General features: G+C 41.0%; 1 protein-coding gene across 1 annotated transcript in view; it reads right to left on the bottom strand.

The window, feature by feature from the left end:
- Nucleotides 1-15,402: 15,402 nt before the first annotated feature.
- The window catches only part of LOC117403663 (NADH dehydrogenase [ubiquinone] iron-sulfur protein 4, mitochondrial-like), a 36,538-nt gene continuing 36,275 nt past the window's right edge, over nt 15,403-15,665 (bottom strand). The window contains exon 5 of the mRNA XM_034911757.2: nt 15,403-15,613. Within this exon, the coding sequence (XP_034767648.2) occupies nt 15,510-15,613 (104 nt within the window). The 3' untranslated portion in view covers nt 15,403-15,509. The remainder of the gene's footprint in view (nt 15,614-15,665) is intronic.

Here is a 15,665-nt window from a genome sequence, read left to right as displayed (position 1 = left end):
CATATATACAAGGCCTGTGCCTTCGTCACATGCTGTTAGTCAGTCTCTAAATATTGCCTAAAGGAATGCTTTGAAATTCCTCCCTTAGTGCTGCAGAATCTATCCCTTTAAAAAATGTTTACCACACTATTTTTGCACACTATTTTTTGCAGTTTTTCCTATGGTTATACGATGCATACACCATATTGTACCCTGGCTTGCCATGTTTATTAGCATGCTTTACCATACCTGGCTGGACTTTACAATGTGTACCTATGCCTTGCCAGGCTTTTACTGTGCTTTATAGTACTTTGCTGTGCTTTTACTATGGTAAACTTTTATAAGGGATACCACATGTAATAAATAAGTTTTACTCTTGGTTTTACATTACTTTTTGTATTATCAACCCCAGTCATGTCCCACACGCAAACAAAAAGGATGAACAAAATTCCATGTAAAAATATCCATCACTGCGGGTTGGGCGAGTATGGATACAAGAACAACTGCTGAAGTCAATATGGAAATGAATATGGAGAGATTTCACAGTGGGGGTCAAACTGTGGTACAGTATAATGTTCTACTGTAGTTACAATGTGAGCTCTATTGAGTATAACAATGACAGCACCATCCATTTTGATTTAATCAAGGTCTAGATCACAGGAATGTAACATTGAAGAATCAACGGCAATCAATCAAACATCAGAGGTTTGCTGATTAATAATTTGCACACACTTTTCTAGCAGTCTACTCACCATTACAATGATGTGGTGCTTTGAAAGACTGCAGAGGGTTTGCAGTCCAGTCCAAGGAGGCATTAATACCAATCCTAGAATAAGAGCTGTATTATTATTATTGGGGGGATAGCGCAAGAGCATATGGATGCTATAATTAGCCACATATTATAAATACAGTATGACTGTATGATTTTGCTTATGTTCATATATAAAGAGCACTTTGTATATCACTGCTGTAGTGTACATACATCAAACAGAATGAGAACAAAGGGGATCTTACTATGATGTGGCATGGATGGACTGTATCACAATGATTGAGCCCCTATCCATACATTCAAAGATGTGGGGGACTGCTTTAAAAAGCACTGGGTGGACTCATACACTGCCCTTGGCCAGTCCAATCATCAGATTCCAACTCAAAGCACTGCATGGATTCCCATACTAGGATAATATTATGGTATCTTTAAACCAGAACAATCTCAATAATATGACCTCTGATAACAATAAACAGTGCTTCTTTCCTGTGGATTTGACTCAGTGTTACATTCTGTTATGAAGGCAGATGGAGTTTCCCATTTTAGTTGCAGATTGGTAACATGTGTCAATGAACTTCTGTGATCAGTATCCAATTCTATGTAGCGTTTAGAAAATCTATTGTGCATGCCGCATATAATGCATTGGTCCATGCGATTCTTTGCTATTGTAGTAAATCTATTGTGCATGCCGCATATAATGCATTGTTCCATGCAATTCTTTGCTATTATAGTCATTTTAGACCTCACAGATGGATGATAAATGAATACAACTTTTGTTGTGTTTTTTTTTTTTTTTTTTTGGTTTTAGCCTCAAAATCACCATCTGGACATGGGATGTTGATGCATTTCTTTGGAGCATTGATTTTCTATTTGTAAGCTGTACTGTAACTGGTTGATGTAAATATTTAAAGTTACAAGCCACTTGTTGGGTGAATGTTCCTGAAAAGCATCCTTCACCTCCCTCACACCAAGCTCTCCACACGGTTTGTTTACTAACTCTGAGAGTGGAACAGATGCTTTTCCTCAATCCAGCTGCTTCAAATCATCCCGCTTCCATTATCCAGGCAGGCGGTCTCATTCATCAGACACTCCTAGCCAGGGGCCAGTGTGTGGAATTCTTCAGGAGCAGCCGCATTGCAGGACTCCTGTATCCTATGGAAGGGCTTTAGTGTTACTGTAATTGAAAGAAAACACAGCCGTGTCCTGACTTCATCTGGTTAAAGAGGCTGTGCTCTGCTGAGCAAGCCAATAGCTTGCTGCCCACTGCCTGACCGGGTTAGGACATTATCAGCAAAGTCTGAGACACTTCCCATGTATGTCAATCTGGCAGCCGTGTCAAAGAAACCTCACACGAACAACAACAATGAAAAGTGCATTGGAATGGGGAAACCTACACGCTGTTCAGTACTTACACTGCACTTTGTCTTTCTTTTTTTTTTTTTAACTCAAGTTAACCCAAGAAACCCAATTGCTCGTGCTACTCTAATCACCAAAAGCAATCTGCAAACCAAATACAAAGTTATGACTATACTGTGTACAGTGTGTGGCCTGACAGTGTCTTCAAACCGAAGCGACACACCGTCATGAAGATATCCGCTTTGGTGTTATAAAGATGATGATGATGAGGCAAGGCAATGCTGTAGTTTATTTAGATCATTTATCTGGTATGAAATCGTATTCTTTATACTGGAAGCTCATTTAAATGTCAGTCCTTTCTGTGTCCAGCAAATTACATTGGTTTTAGGTACAATTTAACATGGAAGTATTGCCCCTAAAAAACTGTGTAACACAAAATTAGTATTTGGTATTAGTAAATTGTTTGCATTTCTTTAATAGCTAAACGTTAAAAGTATTAAAGGAATGTTTGTTTTACACAATATAGCGAAAATAATCCCAACACCTAAATTGCTGAAGGGTTCAAAAGTCGTGGTAAACAGCATCGCACAATTGCTGCTCAGATAACAAACAACATGAATGGCAACAGTTTGGAAGTCTTTTGTAACCTCTGTTGACCCTCTAATCTCATCCCAAATGACTCAATCTGTACTCTGTTTACCTCCAGGGAATGCAGCTCCTGCCTCGCTCCAGTGTCTCTGTGCTCTCCCCAGGGCAGGAGTGGGATCTGCAATGGGCGGGTTTTGTCTCTGTGCTCTCCCCAGGGCAGGAGTGGGATCTGCAATGGGAGGGTTTTGTCTATGTGCCCTCCCCAGGGCAGCAGTGGGATCTGCAATGGGCGGGTTTTGTCTCTGTGCCCTCCCCAGGGCAGCAGTGGGATCTGCAATGGGAGGGTTTTGTCTATGTGCCCTCCCCAGGGCAGCAGTGGGATCTGCAATGGGCGGGTTTTGTCTCTGTGCTCTCCCCAGGGCAGGAGTGGGATCTGCAATGGGAGGGTTTTGTCTCTGTGCCATCCCCAGGGCAGGAGTGGGATCTGCAATGGGAGGGTTTTGTCTCTGTGCCCTCCCCAGGGCAGCAGTGGGATCTGCAGTGGGAGGGTTTTGTCTCTGTGCCCTCCCCAGGGCAGCAGTGGAATCTGCAATGGGAGGGTTTTGTCTCTGTGCCCTCCCCAGGGCAGCAGTGGAATCTGCAATGGGAGGGTTTTGTCTCTGTGCTCTCCCCAGGGCAGCAGTGGAATCTGCAATGGGAGGGTTTTGTCTCTGTGCTCTCCCCAGGGCAGGAGTGGGATCTGCAATGGGAGGGTTTTGTCTCTGTGCTCTCCCCAGGGCAGGAGTGGGATCTGCAATGGGAGGGTTTTGTCTTTGTGCTCTCCCCAGGGCAGGAGTGGGATCTGCAATGGGAGGGTTTTGTCTTTGTGCTCTCCCCAGGGCAGGAGTGGGATCTGCAATGGGAGGGTTTTGTCTTTGTGCTCTCCCCAGGGCAGCAGTGGAATCTGCAATGGGAGGGTTTTGTCTTTGTGCTCTCCCCAGGGCAGGAGTGGGATCTGCAATGGGAGGGTTTTGTCTTTGTGCTCTCCCCAGGGCAGGAGTGGGATCTGCAATGGGAGGGTTTTGTCTTTGTGCTCTCCCCAGGGCAGCAGTGGAATCTGCAATGGGAGGGTTTTGTCTCTGTGCTCTCCCCAGGGCAGGAGTGGGATCTGCAATGGGAGGGTTTTGTCTCTGTGCTCTCCCCAGGGCAGGAGTGGGATCTGCAATGGGAGGGTTTTGTCTTTGTGCTCTCCCCAGGGCAGCAGTGGAATCTGCAATGGGAGGGTTTTGTCTTTGTGCTCTCCCCAGGGCAGGAGTGGGATCTGCAATGGGAGGGTTTTGTCTTTGTGCTCTCCCCAGGGCAGGAGTGGGATCTGCAATGGGAGGGTTTTGTCTTTGTGCTCTCCCCAGGGCAGCAGTGGAATCTGCAATGGGAGGGTTTTGTCTTTGTGCTCTCCCCAGGGCAGGAGTGGGATCTGCAATGGGAGGGTTTTGTCTCTGTGCTCTCCCCAGGGCAGCAGTGGGATCTGCAATGGGAGGGTTTTGTCTTTGTGCCCTCCCCAGGGCAGCAGTGGGATCTGCAATGGGAGGGTTTTGTCTCTGTGCCCTCCCCAGGGCAGCAGTGGGATCTGCAATGGGAGGGTTTTGTCTTTGTGCTCTCCCCAGGGCAGGAGTGGGATCTGCAATGGGAGGGTTTTGTCTCTGTGCCCTCCCCAGGGCAGCAGTGGGATCTGCAATGGGAGGATTTTTTGGCAGGTATGTGTTATGTAATGAACTCTGTGGTTGCTGACTGAGCTGAATAATATAAAGTGGCATCTGCCTGCTTGGTTACCTGAGCTGGCTTTATTAGCACACAGGACAGCGTGCGAGTCTGAACCTGGACCGGGGCTCAGTCCTCGACACCTCCCAGCAGTGTCTTACTCTGGTGTTTATTAGCACACAGGACAGCGTGTGAGTCTGAATCTGGACCGGGGCTCAATCCTCGACACCTCCCAGCAGTGTCTTACTCTGGTGTTTTTAAGCACACAGGACAGCGTGTGGGTCTGAACCTGGACCGGGGCTCAGTCCTCGACACCTCCCAGCAGTGTCTTACTCTGGTGTTTATTAGCACACAGGACAGCGTGTGGGTCTGAACCTGGACCGGGGCTCAGTCCTCAACACCTCCCAGCAGTGTCTTACTCTGGTGTCTCTCAGGAATCCAAAGAAAGGCACGTTCAGCTCTGGACATGACGTTGTATTGGGGATGCTGCACTATCTTTAGTTACTGTATTATTTTAGAAACAGGAGTAACTTGCACATTGCTCAGGCTGTCTAATGTATTATTTCTATAATGTATTTTACTCTTCAGGGGCTTGCAAATTAACTTTGTCACTTTGATGAGTGATTTAGGTCTAAACCACACCAAGCATGCACAGCACTGTTATAGATCCAGTGCTCAAGGTATATGATACAATGAAGGACAGGTACTGCAATGAACAGCATGTCTCTGTTGACAGAATGCACAACTGCTGTGCTCTAATACTGAATCCTAGCCACTAAAATAGGGGTTTCCAATCCAAACATATGAAACTAACCATGCAGTAGTTTCATGTTATTAAAATAGAATAATACCAATGTCAATAATAACAAGGAGAACAAATAAACAGCTCACTGTTATTTAAGGACTTCAATGAACACGAAAGCTGTTTCTAATTCGTTTTGGAACATTAACAACAACAAAAAAGAAAAACTAAAAACACAATGAGCGCTGGATCAAAGGCTTAGTGAAGTTGTCCTGAAATGCTCTTTTTCACTGCCCAGAATCCTGTTTCATTTAAAGGACTTAAATTTACAGCTTGAAATGGAACCCTTTCCAATAGATTTAAAGCGGATTGGTTTCATAGTTTAATTCCCTGCATTCGGTGAAATGTCGGTGCCTGGACTGGAAACGTGCTCTGATGCCATTTAAATGTTGCTGGAGCAAATTGATAAATGGGAGTGGTTCTTAAAATGAATCCCCCCAGTTAGTTGGCAGTAATTGTTTGGAGTTCTCTCTTAACTGTGGTGTTAAGCAGATGCATCTTCTAGCAGCCACACATCAGCAGTGCAGGATTAAACCTGTCCTTGACCGATTCAGTTCCACTCACACTCAGACAAGACAAGACCATCTGCAACAATGTCAAATGTTTCCACATGTTTCTTCTCCTCCCAATACCGATGAACAGCATTGATTTGTCAGGGACATCCTCGAACACCATCGCTGAAACACACGCTGTCTGTGTATCTTATTCAAATCCTTTTCATATACAAATCTAATTCAGGGATATGTGTGTAATCAGGTCAAAGTCAAAGGCACCACAATTATTCCAGACAACAGGAAAATAAATGGTTTTATTTGTACTGTCACTATTTAGTGTTCTGCCATCATCGTCATCATCATCATCATCATCCTCATCATAATAATAATAGTAAGCCATGTATTTGCTCTGGGTTTTCATGAATTGGTTACTCTGGTGAGGTAAAGCCGAGTCGAATTTAAAGGGTGTTTTATGCAGATCTAAGAGGCAGGTTTTAAATTTATATAATCTATGACCCTCATTGACCAGGCTTGCAATATTTGTAGTGTATATTTTGTGACAGTACAGTGAAAGGGGGAGCACAACGTCCCACACCTTGCTGTTAATTGGTAACATTTCCAACACCCTTAATGGATAACAGCTTGATATTTAAACCCAATTTCATTTACGCAAGACTCAAGCACTTACCACAAACACTACCCCTAACCATAACCCTTAAACACAATCCTTCACAGCAGCTACAGACAAGCTGGAAAACATGATCCACACATCAAACACTTGCCACTAACACAAACCATAACCCACACAGCACCGTTTAACACTAACACTAATCCACACAGCACCGTTTGTTAAGGGATACCATGTTTTTTTGTTTGTTTTTTTGGATTTTTAATTAAACATGTTTACTGGCGCCAGAATGTAATGTTCCTGGCGCTATATCAGGTACCCGACAAATGTGCACCCCTGTAGACAAGAGCATAGACTAGTACAAACAAGTCATAGAGAAACACGCACACGGACACGGGTCATGGTAACGCGCAGTTTATCACTAGAATAACCAGGGGGGATTTCAAAATGATAGCGTTTATAGCAGCAGCAGCATTATTGCACTTGCTTGCTTTTACAGAGAAGCCTTGCAAATGCACACCTCCACTCTCTAAAGTAGGCTTTGTTGCTGGGTTTTTACAAGGAAAGTCAAGCTCTATCCTGTCACTCGGAGTTCTGCTCCGTGTCAGGATTTAACCCAGCAGCAGGGTTGCTGCCAGAGACAGACATAACGGGCCGAAAGAGAACAGCTGCTCATTTAAAAACAGTAATCTGTCTGGGAATCCCTCGATTCCATAAAATAACTCAAACGTTTGTGACACTGTGATCAGCCACTATGTCCTTTCATTAGCGTGCCAGGGATGAAAGGGCAGCTGACAAGAACCCAGAAAAGTGAGGGAGACTTTGACTGCATGTAATTAAACAGACTGTATGACACTGATGCGTGGTGAAGAAGACCAGTATGTACCAAACAACTTCACCGATGTAATTGTGTTTAATTGTGTCCCAATAGTTATCGCGTGATTTGGAGGTGTCTTGCATGAGTAACGCATACATGCCAACAGTCCCTATATGGTCGGGACAGTCCCGATATTTACACATAGAAAAAAATTAATTTATTCTGCACAGTAGAGTTAGTGACCCCCCCCCCCCCCCCCCCCCCCCCAACAATTAAATCGTTGAAGTTGTTTTTAGTGTAAATTCATAACACTCTACTAATGCGTTCAAACCAACGCACTATGTGCTTTTAAAACAATCTCACGCTCAAAACACTCTACAGTACATTAGGTTCAAAGCACCTACTTTGCTTTTTACAGTTACGGTATTACATTTGTGTTTTCACCAAACGTTTTTCAGCTAAAACTAACTGATTTAACCAACAATTTCCTAAAATAAACCGTAACTGTACAAACGTACTGTATACATGTTTTGAATATGTTATCTTGTTTAATAAAATTTTAATGAACAATTAATATTGTTCATTAAAATAAAATGTGTGTGTGTGTGTGTTTAATTAATATTAGAACAAATACTACTTGTAATTAACATACTGAAGTGTAACTCCTATTGATAGAACGTGTCTATATCACCTTTGTCGTTTTTTTTCCTATGTACTTTGTGTTTGTACTTAGTTGGCCATCTGTACTTAAAAAAACAAAACAAAAAAACGCTGCCATTGTCTCCGAAAATTAGCCTTTTCTCCACTGTTGCCTTTAAGTGTATCTGGGTATTTGATAAATAACTGATATTTCTTGAAAGTTGGGCTGTCTTCGTCTACCCATCGTGTTGAAACTCTGCAGGTGGTTGGATTGTGATGTTGTATAATATCAACAATAAACCTCAGGCAGAATTGCATTTTTTATTGTATAGTTTAGTTAGCTAAATAGTATTTGCTCTACACTTTTAGTCAAAAAACAGAATGACATTCATATTTAGTCTCGTTTAGACACATTTAGATTAGCAGTATTATTACACTCACAAGTTTTACCCATGTTTAGAAGAATCTATCTATCTATCTGTATAGATAGATAGATAGATAGATAGATAGATAGATAGATAGATAGATAGATAGATAGATAGATAAGCCTACTAACTAAAAAAGTGGTCGTGTCGTTTTTTAAATGAACACTGTTGGCATTACAGAGGTATTATGCATTTTAACAGAAGATAAACAGTAGAAAACAGTGTCGTCAATTCAAAATGAATTATTTATTTAATAATAACATAGTGTATATGAATGTCCTAATTGGCAAGCTATGATCAGGATTCACCAGAAGCGTTTAGTACTACAATTGAAAACAACCCTCCAAATAAGGAATGAGACTCCAGAATAATTTAAATGTAGCTTTAATGTTCCTGTATAAATAACGCGCACTTTGTGTAACCTGTTCATGTTAATGAAACTATTCAAATAAATCTTGTGATCTCTCGGTCGGTGTAAAAGATCATTAGGAATGTGTTGTGTGATAACAGCATTGTTCGATTCGGGCCACTAATTATTTTGTTGCTATAATGTGCTTTTCTTTTCTTTTCGTTTTTAAGGGAGTATTTCTGTGCCGTTTCCTTTTATCTGTCCCTCCAACTGATGTCTATACAGAGCTGGACGGTCCGGGTTCCCCAAACACGTCAGCCTGTTCAGATACACAAGATTAAGTAGCAAAAGTGACATCCAAGACCAATCGGCCCACCCAGGAGGACTGCAACTAGCGGAAAAGCTGTCAGAGTCCCCCTTTACACCATTAATCTTGGAGCTTTTTCAGTGCTGCCAACTCGCATCTTCTTCAAACGGGACAGGAAAGAGTGCCTTTCACGTACTCATCGATTAACGCTGCTTCAGACAGTACACCGCGTAACAAGACTGTGTAGGATATGTACTCTACAGAGTGCGGCAATTAGGAAAGGATTGATTTATGCCTTTATGGACACGTCATATTATTGTATTAACAGAGTATAATTAAGAAGCGGGGAGTCCACGATTTATGCTTTTGACATGTGTATTTTATGTTCCAGACTTAGCTGTTTTTTTTGTGTGTGTGTGTTTTTTGTATTATATTATTTATCATACTATTTAATGTACACAAAATATTGCTACATTATGATTTAAAAAAAAACCTGAATGAAACTAGATGCATTGAAAATGAGTAACCTATCTGACACTCCAGCAGTCCGCTGAAGCTGTATTTATTGACCCTTAGAACACATTTCCTAATACTAGCATGCAATATAGATTCATTATTCATTTAGAACACATTTCCTAATACTAGCATGCAATATAGATTCATTATTCATTTAGAACACATTTCCTAATACTAGCATGCAATATAGATTCATTATTCATTTAGAACACATTTCCTAATACTAGCATCACATATAGATTCATTATTAATTGTTGTTAGTCTGATGTAAAGATAACTGTTAAATGGCAGTGAATGTATTTCATTTCGACAAAGGAGAGTCAAAAGTTCTGAAATGTTTTTTTTTTTTAAATGACATTCCTATATACTTGTAGGTATAGTGGTAATAAACAATTGGTAAAGTGTATACATATAACAGCTAGACACCATTATATGTGTGTGTGTGTGTGTGTGTGTGTGTGTAAAAATGTTTTTTTTATATTTGTTAGTAGAGCGTGTTTTGAGGCTATATCTTTGCAGGACATTCCTGTAAATGAACCGTGGGTCTAAAAGTTCTGGTTAAACAATGTTACGTTATTTTCTTAAAAGACAAAAAAAAATTGCACATGAAAGACAACAACACTATAATAAATAATAAATAGAAAATATACTTAGAAGTAAACTTCAAGTATAAGTACATATCTATAATAATTTTGTTAAAAAATATATTTAAAACCAGACTATTTTCTAGTGGATTTGCATACTTTGATACTGTTTAAAATAAGAACAGTTTGCTTGTCAATAGTATAATTAACTACATATGAAAAGGGGACGGTTTAAGAAACAAACCATCAGATATAGGAAATACAAAACTATTAGTAATTTAGATCAAAGTTATTAAAATATCTGAGTAATATGATTGATATTTTTTAAAACCGTGATAGCGATGTGCGATTTTACAGTAAGATTTGTATTAAAGTTTCAGCCCATTCTAAAACCACACAGTTGCAGTTATGAGCTCATACATCTTAAGCACTACATTTTAAATCCTTAGTCTAGACTAAAAAGTTTCTTTAATGTACTCAATATTCATATTTTTTTAAAGAATACAGTTCATGCTTTTTCCAAAACAATCAGATGTAATAAAGTCGAACGGCTTTCTTAAACATCATGCCAATATGAACATCAATAGCCTCACATACTGTTAAACTTAACAGACAGAAAGTTGCTGTGTTTTGCCAATTATTTTATACAGGTAATAGTACAACCTCAAGGCAAACATGGGCCCCTTAATTGGGAACAAATCCGGTTCCAAAAATTCCCAGCAAAACATTCCTGGTGGTTTGAGTGGGATTCCATGAATGAGTCCCACTACACGTATCTGGGATTCCAGTATCTAAAAGACCTGAACCCTTTCACCCCTTCGCTACTCATTCACTGATCAATAGCAACTTTGATCTCACACAGGTCCTGCTCAAAAGAAAGAGAAAAAATAAAACCGCGCTGAAAGAGGTATGAATGGTAAAGGGAAGAGAAGAATACAGGAGCTGATAAATAGCGGAAAATGAGTGTGTTCTGCTGTGGCATGCCTTTAGTCCCTAGAGAGGGCCTTCTCACTCAGTCTAGCCCTGAGAGCGAACCATCCAAAAGTGATCCTTTGAAGAGCCCTGAACTCAAATGAAGCCGCATGCCATGGATGCTTTGGGCTGCTTGTTTTCTTCTTCGTGAGAACCCTTTCGGGGGGTTTATATATCTGTCAACCTGACTGCCCTTCAACAATGCCTGTCTCGCAGGGTTCTGCCCACATTACAATCCTGCCCTGTCATTTATGCTAGCAGGTACACCAAACACTGCTTTAAAAAAAAAAAAATTTAAAACAGCAAACACTCTCTAGATAGGTGTAAAAATCCTTCACAGCCCATATAATTCTCCACACTCGCGAAGAGGCCTGTCGTGTAGAACATTCCCAGCATCTGAAAATGTTTTATAGCCGCTCAGTTTTGTCAGGCTTTGAGTTTGTGTAGTACAGATCAATTACTTTAACAAGCGAGTGCACATTCTGAATCCATCAACTATCATTTTTTTCCCTTGACTTTTTAGATTGTCGATCCATATGCATTTACCAAGAGTTAGACAGTTTTTAAAAAACAGAATTCCTTTGGAATTGTGTAAAAAGTCTGGAAGAGCTTCAGGCTCACACAGATTTCCAGACTGGTTCCACTAGACTAAACATATAGACCCAACACAAGTGAGAGCTCCTTTTGAAAGAGGTTCCCAGTCCAAGCAGCACAGATACAGGTATCCCAAGACTCCACATAATCCCTGAATCCTTCAGTACAATAGAAATACCAGTGAAACCTGTACAACTTAAATCTATTATTACCAGCTTCTCTGCATGCGACAGCAGTAAATCTTGTAATAATGGCTTTGTTGCCTAAATATGGGAGAAACCGCTGCTGAATATATTTATACTTTAACAAGGCTATAGGTCACACTATATATTACTTGTCAAGGCCATTTTCTGGCTACTTCAGTATGCAGTCACACCTATTTGTGTCCACACTAAAAGAAAACGAACAGGAACCTGGGCTGTCTGCCTTTGTGATGGATCGCTGTTTTCAGAAATGCACTAAAACGAATACTAGTGTCACAGTTCAAGGTGTTCATCTTTTGCAAAATGAATCCTGAAAACCCATATGAATCCTATTTCTAGTAATGCAATTCTGATGTTCAGTGCTTCTCTGTGGTGTGAAACATACCACTGGAATTGTAACCAGCACACAGCAGCTACTGAACCATATCTATACACATTCACTTGTGGTTAAAACGTATGGCTGTGATTAAGCACTGAGAAGCATCAATGACCTTCCAAACTGGTGTATTATCTCAGAGTTGTCTAAACAAAAACTGTCATTGGTTTAGTATTGCATTTTAAACCAATCGGTGGCATTATAGAGGTTATTATATTTGTGGGCATTATATCTGTAGAATAAACTACTATTTAACAAAGTAATGTTGCAACACAGATTGCAATGCTGTTTTCCATGCTGTGTTGCTGGTATAGTAAGTATATTTGCTGTTAGTGGGTTTAACAGTGTTTATGTAAAAATGTTAACCAAATATATACTTTAAAAAATAAATACAAATAAAGCAGATTATTGCTTTGTATTACTTTTACCAGTTGAGGTGGATCAAATTGAAAATACTGTTCACATATGCTGTCTGGTAAAAGCATTAATATAGCATGTGGTAATAAATGCCTCATATCTGAGCTCGCTCTTCTGCTCTATAGAGACATGTAAAGTTAACTTATAAAGTGAAAAAACAGACAAAACAAAAACGGTTTCAGCTGCCAAATAACCAGGACATTATAAAAGAAAAAGAATAGCAGAAAATAGAAGAACGAAACACATTTGCTAATTCAGCGTTAACTAGTCCATCTGGACATGGGTGTTCCATTCTCAATTGATTAACTGCCTTTCCCAGAATTGCTCCTCAAACTGTCGAAACTCAGACTGACCATGAAGACTAAACACATTCCCACAGCTCTATCGCTGCGATGTCAATATCCCCACTCCTCTCCAATGTGTTACTCTCGTCATGCTGCATGACCACAGGTTAGATGCAAATTGAGTATAACAGAACACAGCTGACTGGTCTTTTCTTTGCTCAGGAGTTTTAGGGCTTGCTCACTTTTGCGATGAAAGTGTTTTGCTGTTTTGTGTTATGTTTGTAACCATAAAACAGGATCCAATAGGGCACAAACAGTTTGAAAACAATAGGTCACTATGCACCTGCATTTACAGCATGCTGAAACATGTCCTGGAACAAGTGTCCCTGCAAAGCTCACTGAAACCCAGTGGAGCCACTCTGGAGACAAGCACGTCATTATCCCAATCAATTAAAGACCAGCAACACGGGACACCATGGTACCACTACACATGCCTTTAGACAAGGAACAGTTAGGTTCTTGTTGATTTTTCAAACAAAAGACCAGGTTTATTGGATTAATGGGTTTCTCCCATTGAACACTTTTTAAGCTGTCTGGATAATACAACCTGGTTGATCCCTGGAGCCAGCATCGCCGACGTTGTGTGTGCTGATGCGCTAGGGAGACAAAATAAGCTGATCCCTGGAGCCAGCATTACACTTCAGCCATCAACACCAGGCAGAAGGATATCTATATCATCATGAAGTTTTAACATCTACTCTCATGTAATGGAAATGACTAATTTAAAGGTTACTGTTATAAAAACAAAATGCAAACAATATTAATAATAATAAAATAACACTGCATGGCTAGTTTTCCTAATTGCAGTATTGATTGTCAACGCTGGTGCAGTAACAGAGGAGCGGATCCTTGTTTAGTGTTACTTCATGAAAACCACACATCACAAGGCAACCACATGTATATAGAAATGAAGCCATCCAACAACACACAAAAAAAGAAAAGCGAGAAGAGCAACCACCTATCCACATCATTCCTCATGGGGTTAGGGGCATGTTGAGTACAGGGATCATCAAAGTCTCGAACACTGATCCTGCTGCAGCCTTACTGAAGTTTAGCAATAAAAGGAAGAGAGATCCCACAATCTGGTATGATGTAATAAATAGAGACCTTTTCTGGATCGCCTTCTGTTCAAGTCAATACAAGAGTTTTTTTGTTCTCTAGATCATGTCATGTTAGAATGTCTATCCATATGAAAGAATAGATGTGACTTTTGTTATTATTTGGAATCTCCAATTGTTGTTTTTTTTTCCCCATTTGCTCCCCAATTTGAAATGCCCAATTTTAAGCCTGGCTCACTGCTGCAACCACGCTAACTTGGGAGATGAAGACGAACACATGCTTCCTCTGAAACGTGTGTTGTCAGCCGTCTGCTTCTTTTTACTCTACAGGCCAGCCATGCAGCTACCTCAGAGCTACAGCGTCGGACCACGGCAGGCCCACAGGCATCCAGCCAGACTACAGGGGTCGCTGATGCTCGGTGAGCCGAGGACATCCTGGTTGACCCAAGTACTCCCCGCCCCCCGGGTGGTACTCGGCCAATTGTGCGCCGCCCCCTGGGAACTCGTGTCTACGGCCGGCAGTGGAATAGCCTGGACCCGAACCTGCGACCTCCAGGCTATAGGTGCGCATCCTGCACTCCACATGGAGTGTCTTTACTGGATGCACCACTCGGGAGCCCACTCTCTGGTTTTTTGACCATTGCATATTAAAATGAAAAAGTCTCGTAAACCAAAAGATTTAAACATAGCCATGAAGGCTGAAATAACTGCTCTATCCGAGAACCCTCGAATGTTCTTCTCTCCCATCAACAATCGCACAGCTCTCAAGTGGCTTCTACTGCTGAAAGAATGTGTACAGGAAAGTATGAGGAGCTAGAAGAGAACTTCAGTTGGTTTCAATGTGTACGTGGTGGTTTGGTTTGTTAGGTTATTGCTGAACTCCTGATCATGTCACTCCGCTTATTGTCACAATGTAAGCTCAGTCCCTTTGAAGGGATATTAAGCGGGTTTCAGTGTAATTCCCTCTGACTGGTTGAACTGTGTTGCATGGTTTCCAGCTGCACCACTGTTATTCTACAGTAGTTTGTACATGAACTGTTAGTGGAGTGGATTCTGTGCATACAGTATGGATGGATATATGGGCATTTCCACTATACCCCCTTTCTCCTGGGATAATAAACAACAACATGTTAACATTCTCTGATTGGTCAGTTTTGTTGCGATGGAAGCGCTGGTGGGCATGCCTGGTTTTGACAATATTGGACCATTTTATAATCCATAAGGCACTCCAGGGAGACTGCTGATCAGGCATCAAGGGCAGAATGGAGAGAACACAACACAGTCCCTGTCCTGCCACGCTTGATTGCAATGCCTTCTCTTGAAGCAAAAGCTTCTGTCAAAACTACCTGGAGTGTAATTTAAATGACAGGACACAGGCAACTTCAATGAGGCTTTTAGCCAGGTGAATAAATGCAAGTGTAAAAACCTACCGACTTCAAAAGGCATAATTGCTTAAAGGTCATTTTATTAGGAGATTAAGAATTGCATTACGCGCATCTATAAATATAACACAGCTGACTATACATAGTCAGACACACAGATGTCCATTGCCAGTTTATTTTGTAGACACTCTTGTCCTTTTGTTCCAAGAGAAGTTTGCTCCATAGGATTTAGGGTTAGGCTTTGGTGCCTTCTTTTCTTGAAGATCATAGCTCCAGCCTGTTCAACAAAAAGAAACCAGCACGTTTATTTGCAGTAAATACATAATAAC

The sequence above is a fragment of the Acipenser ruthenus genome, chromosome 2 (genome assembly GCF_902713425.1).
Source record: "Acipenser ruthenus chromosome 2, fAciRut3.2 maternal haplotype, whole genome shotgun sequence".
NCBI classification, from domain to species: domain Eukaryota; kingdom Metazoa; phylum Chordata; class Actinopteri; order Acipenseriformes; family Acipenseridae; genus Acipenser; species Acipenser ruthenus.
This window is presented reverse-complemented; position numbering and strand designations above follow the sequence as displayed.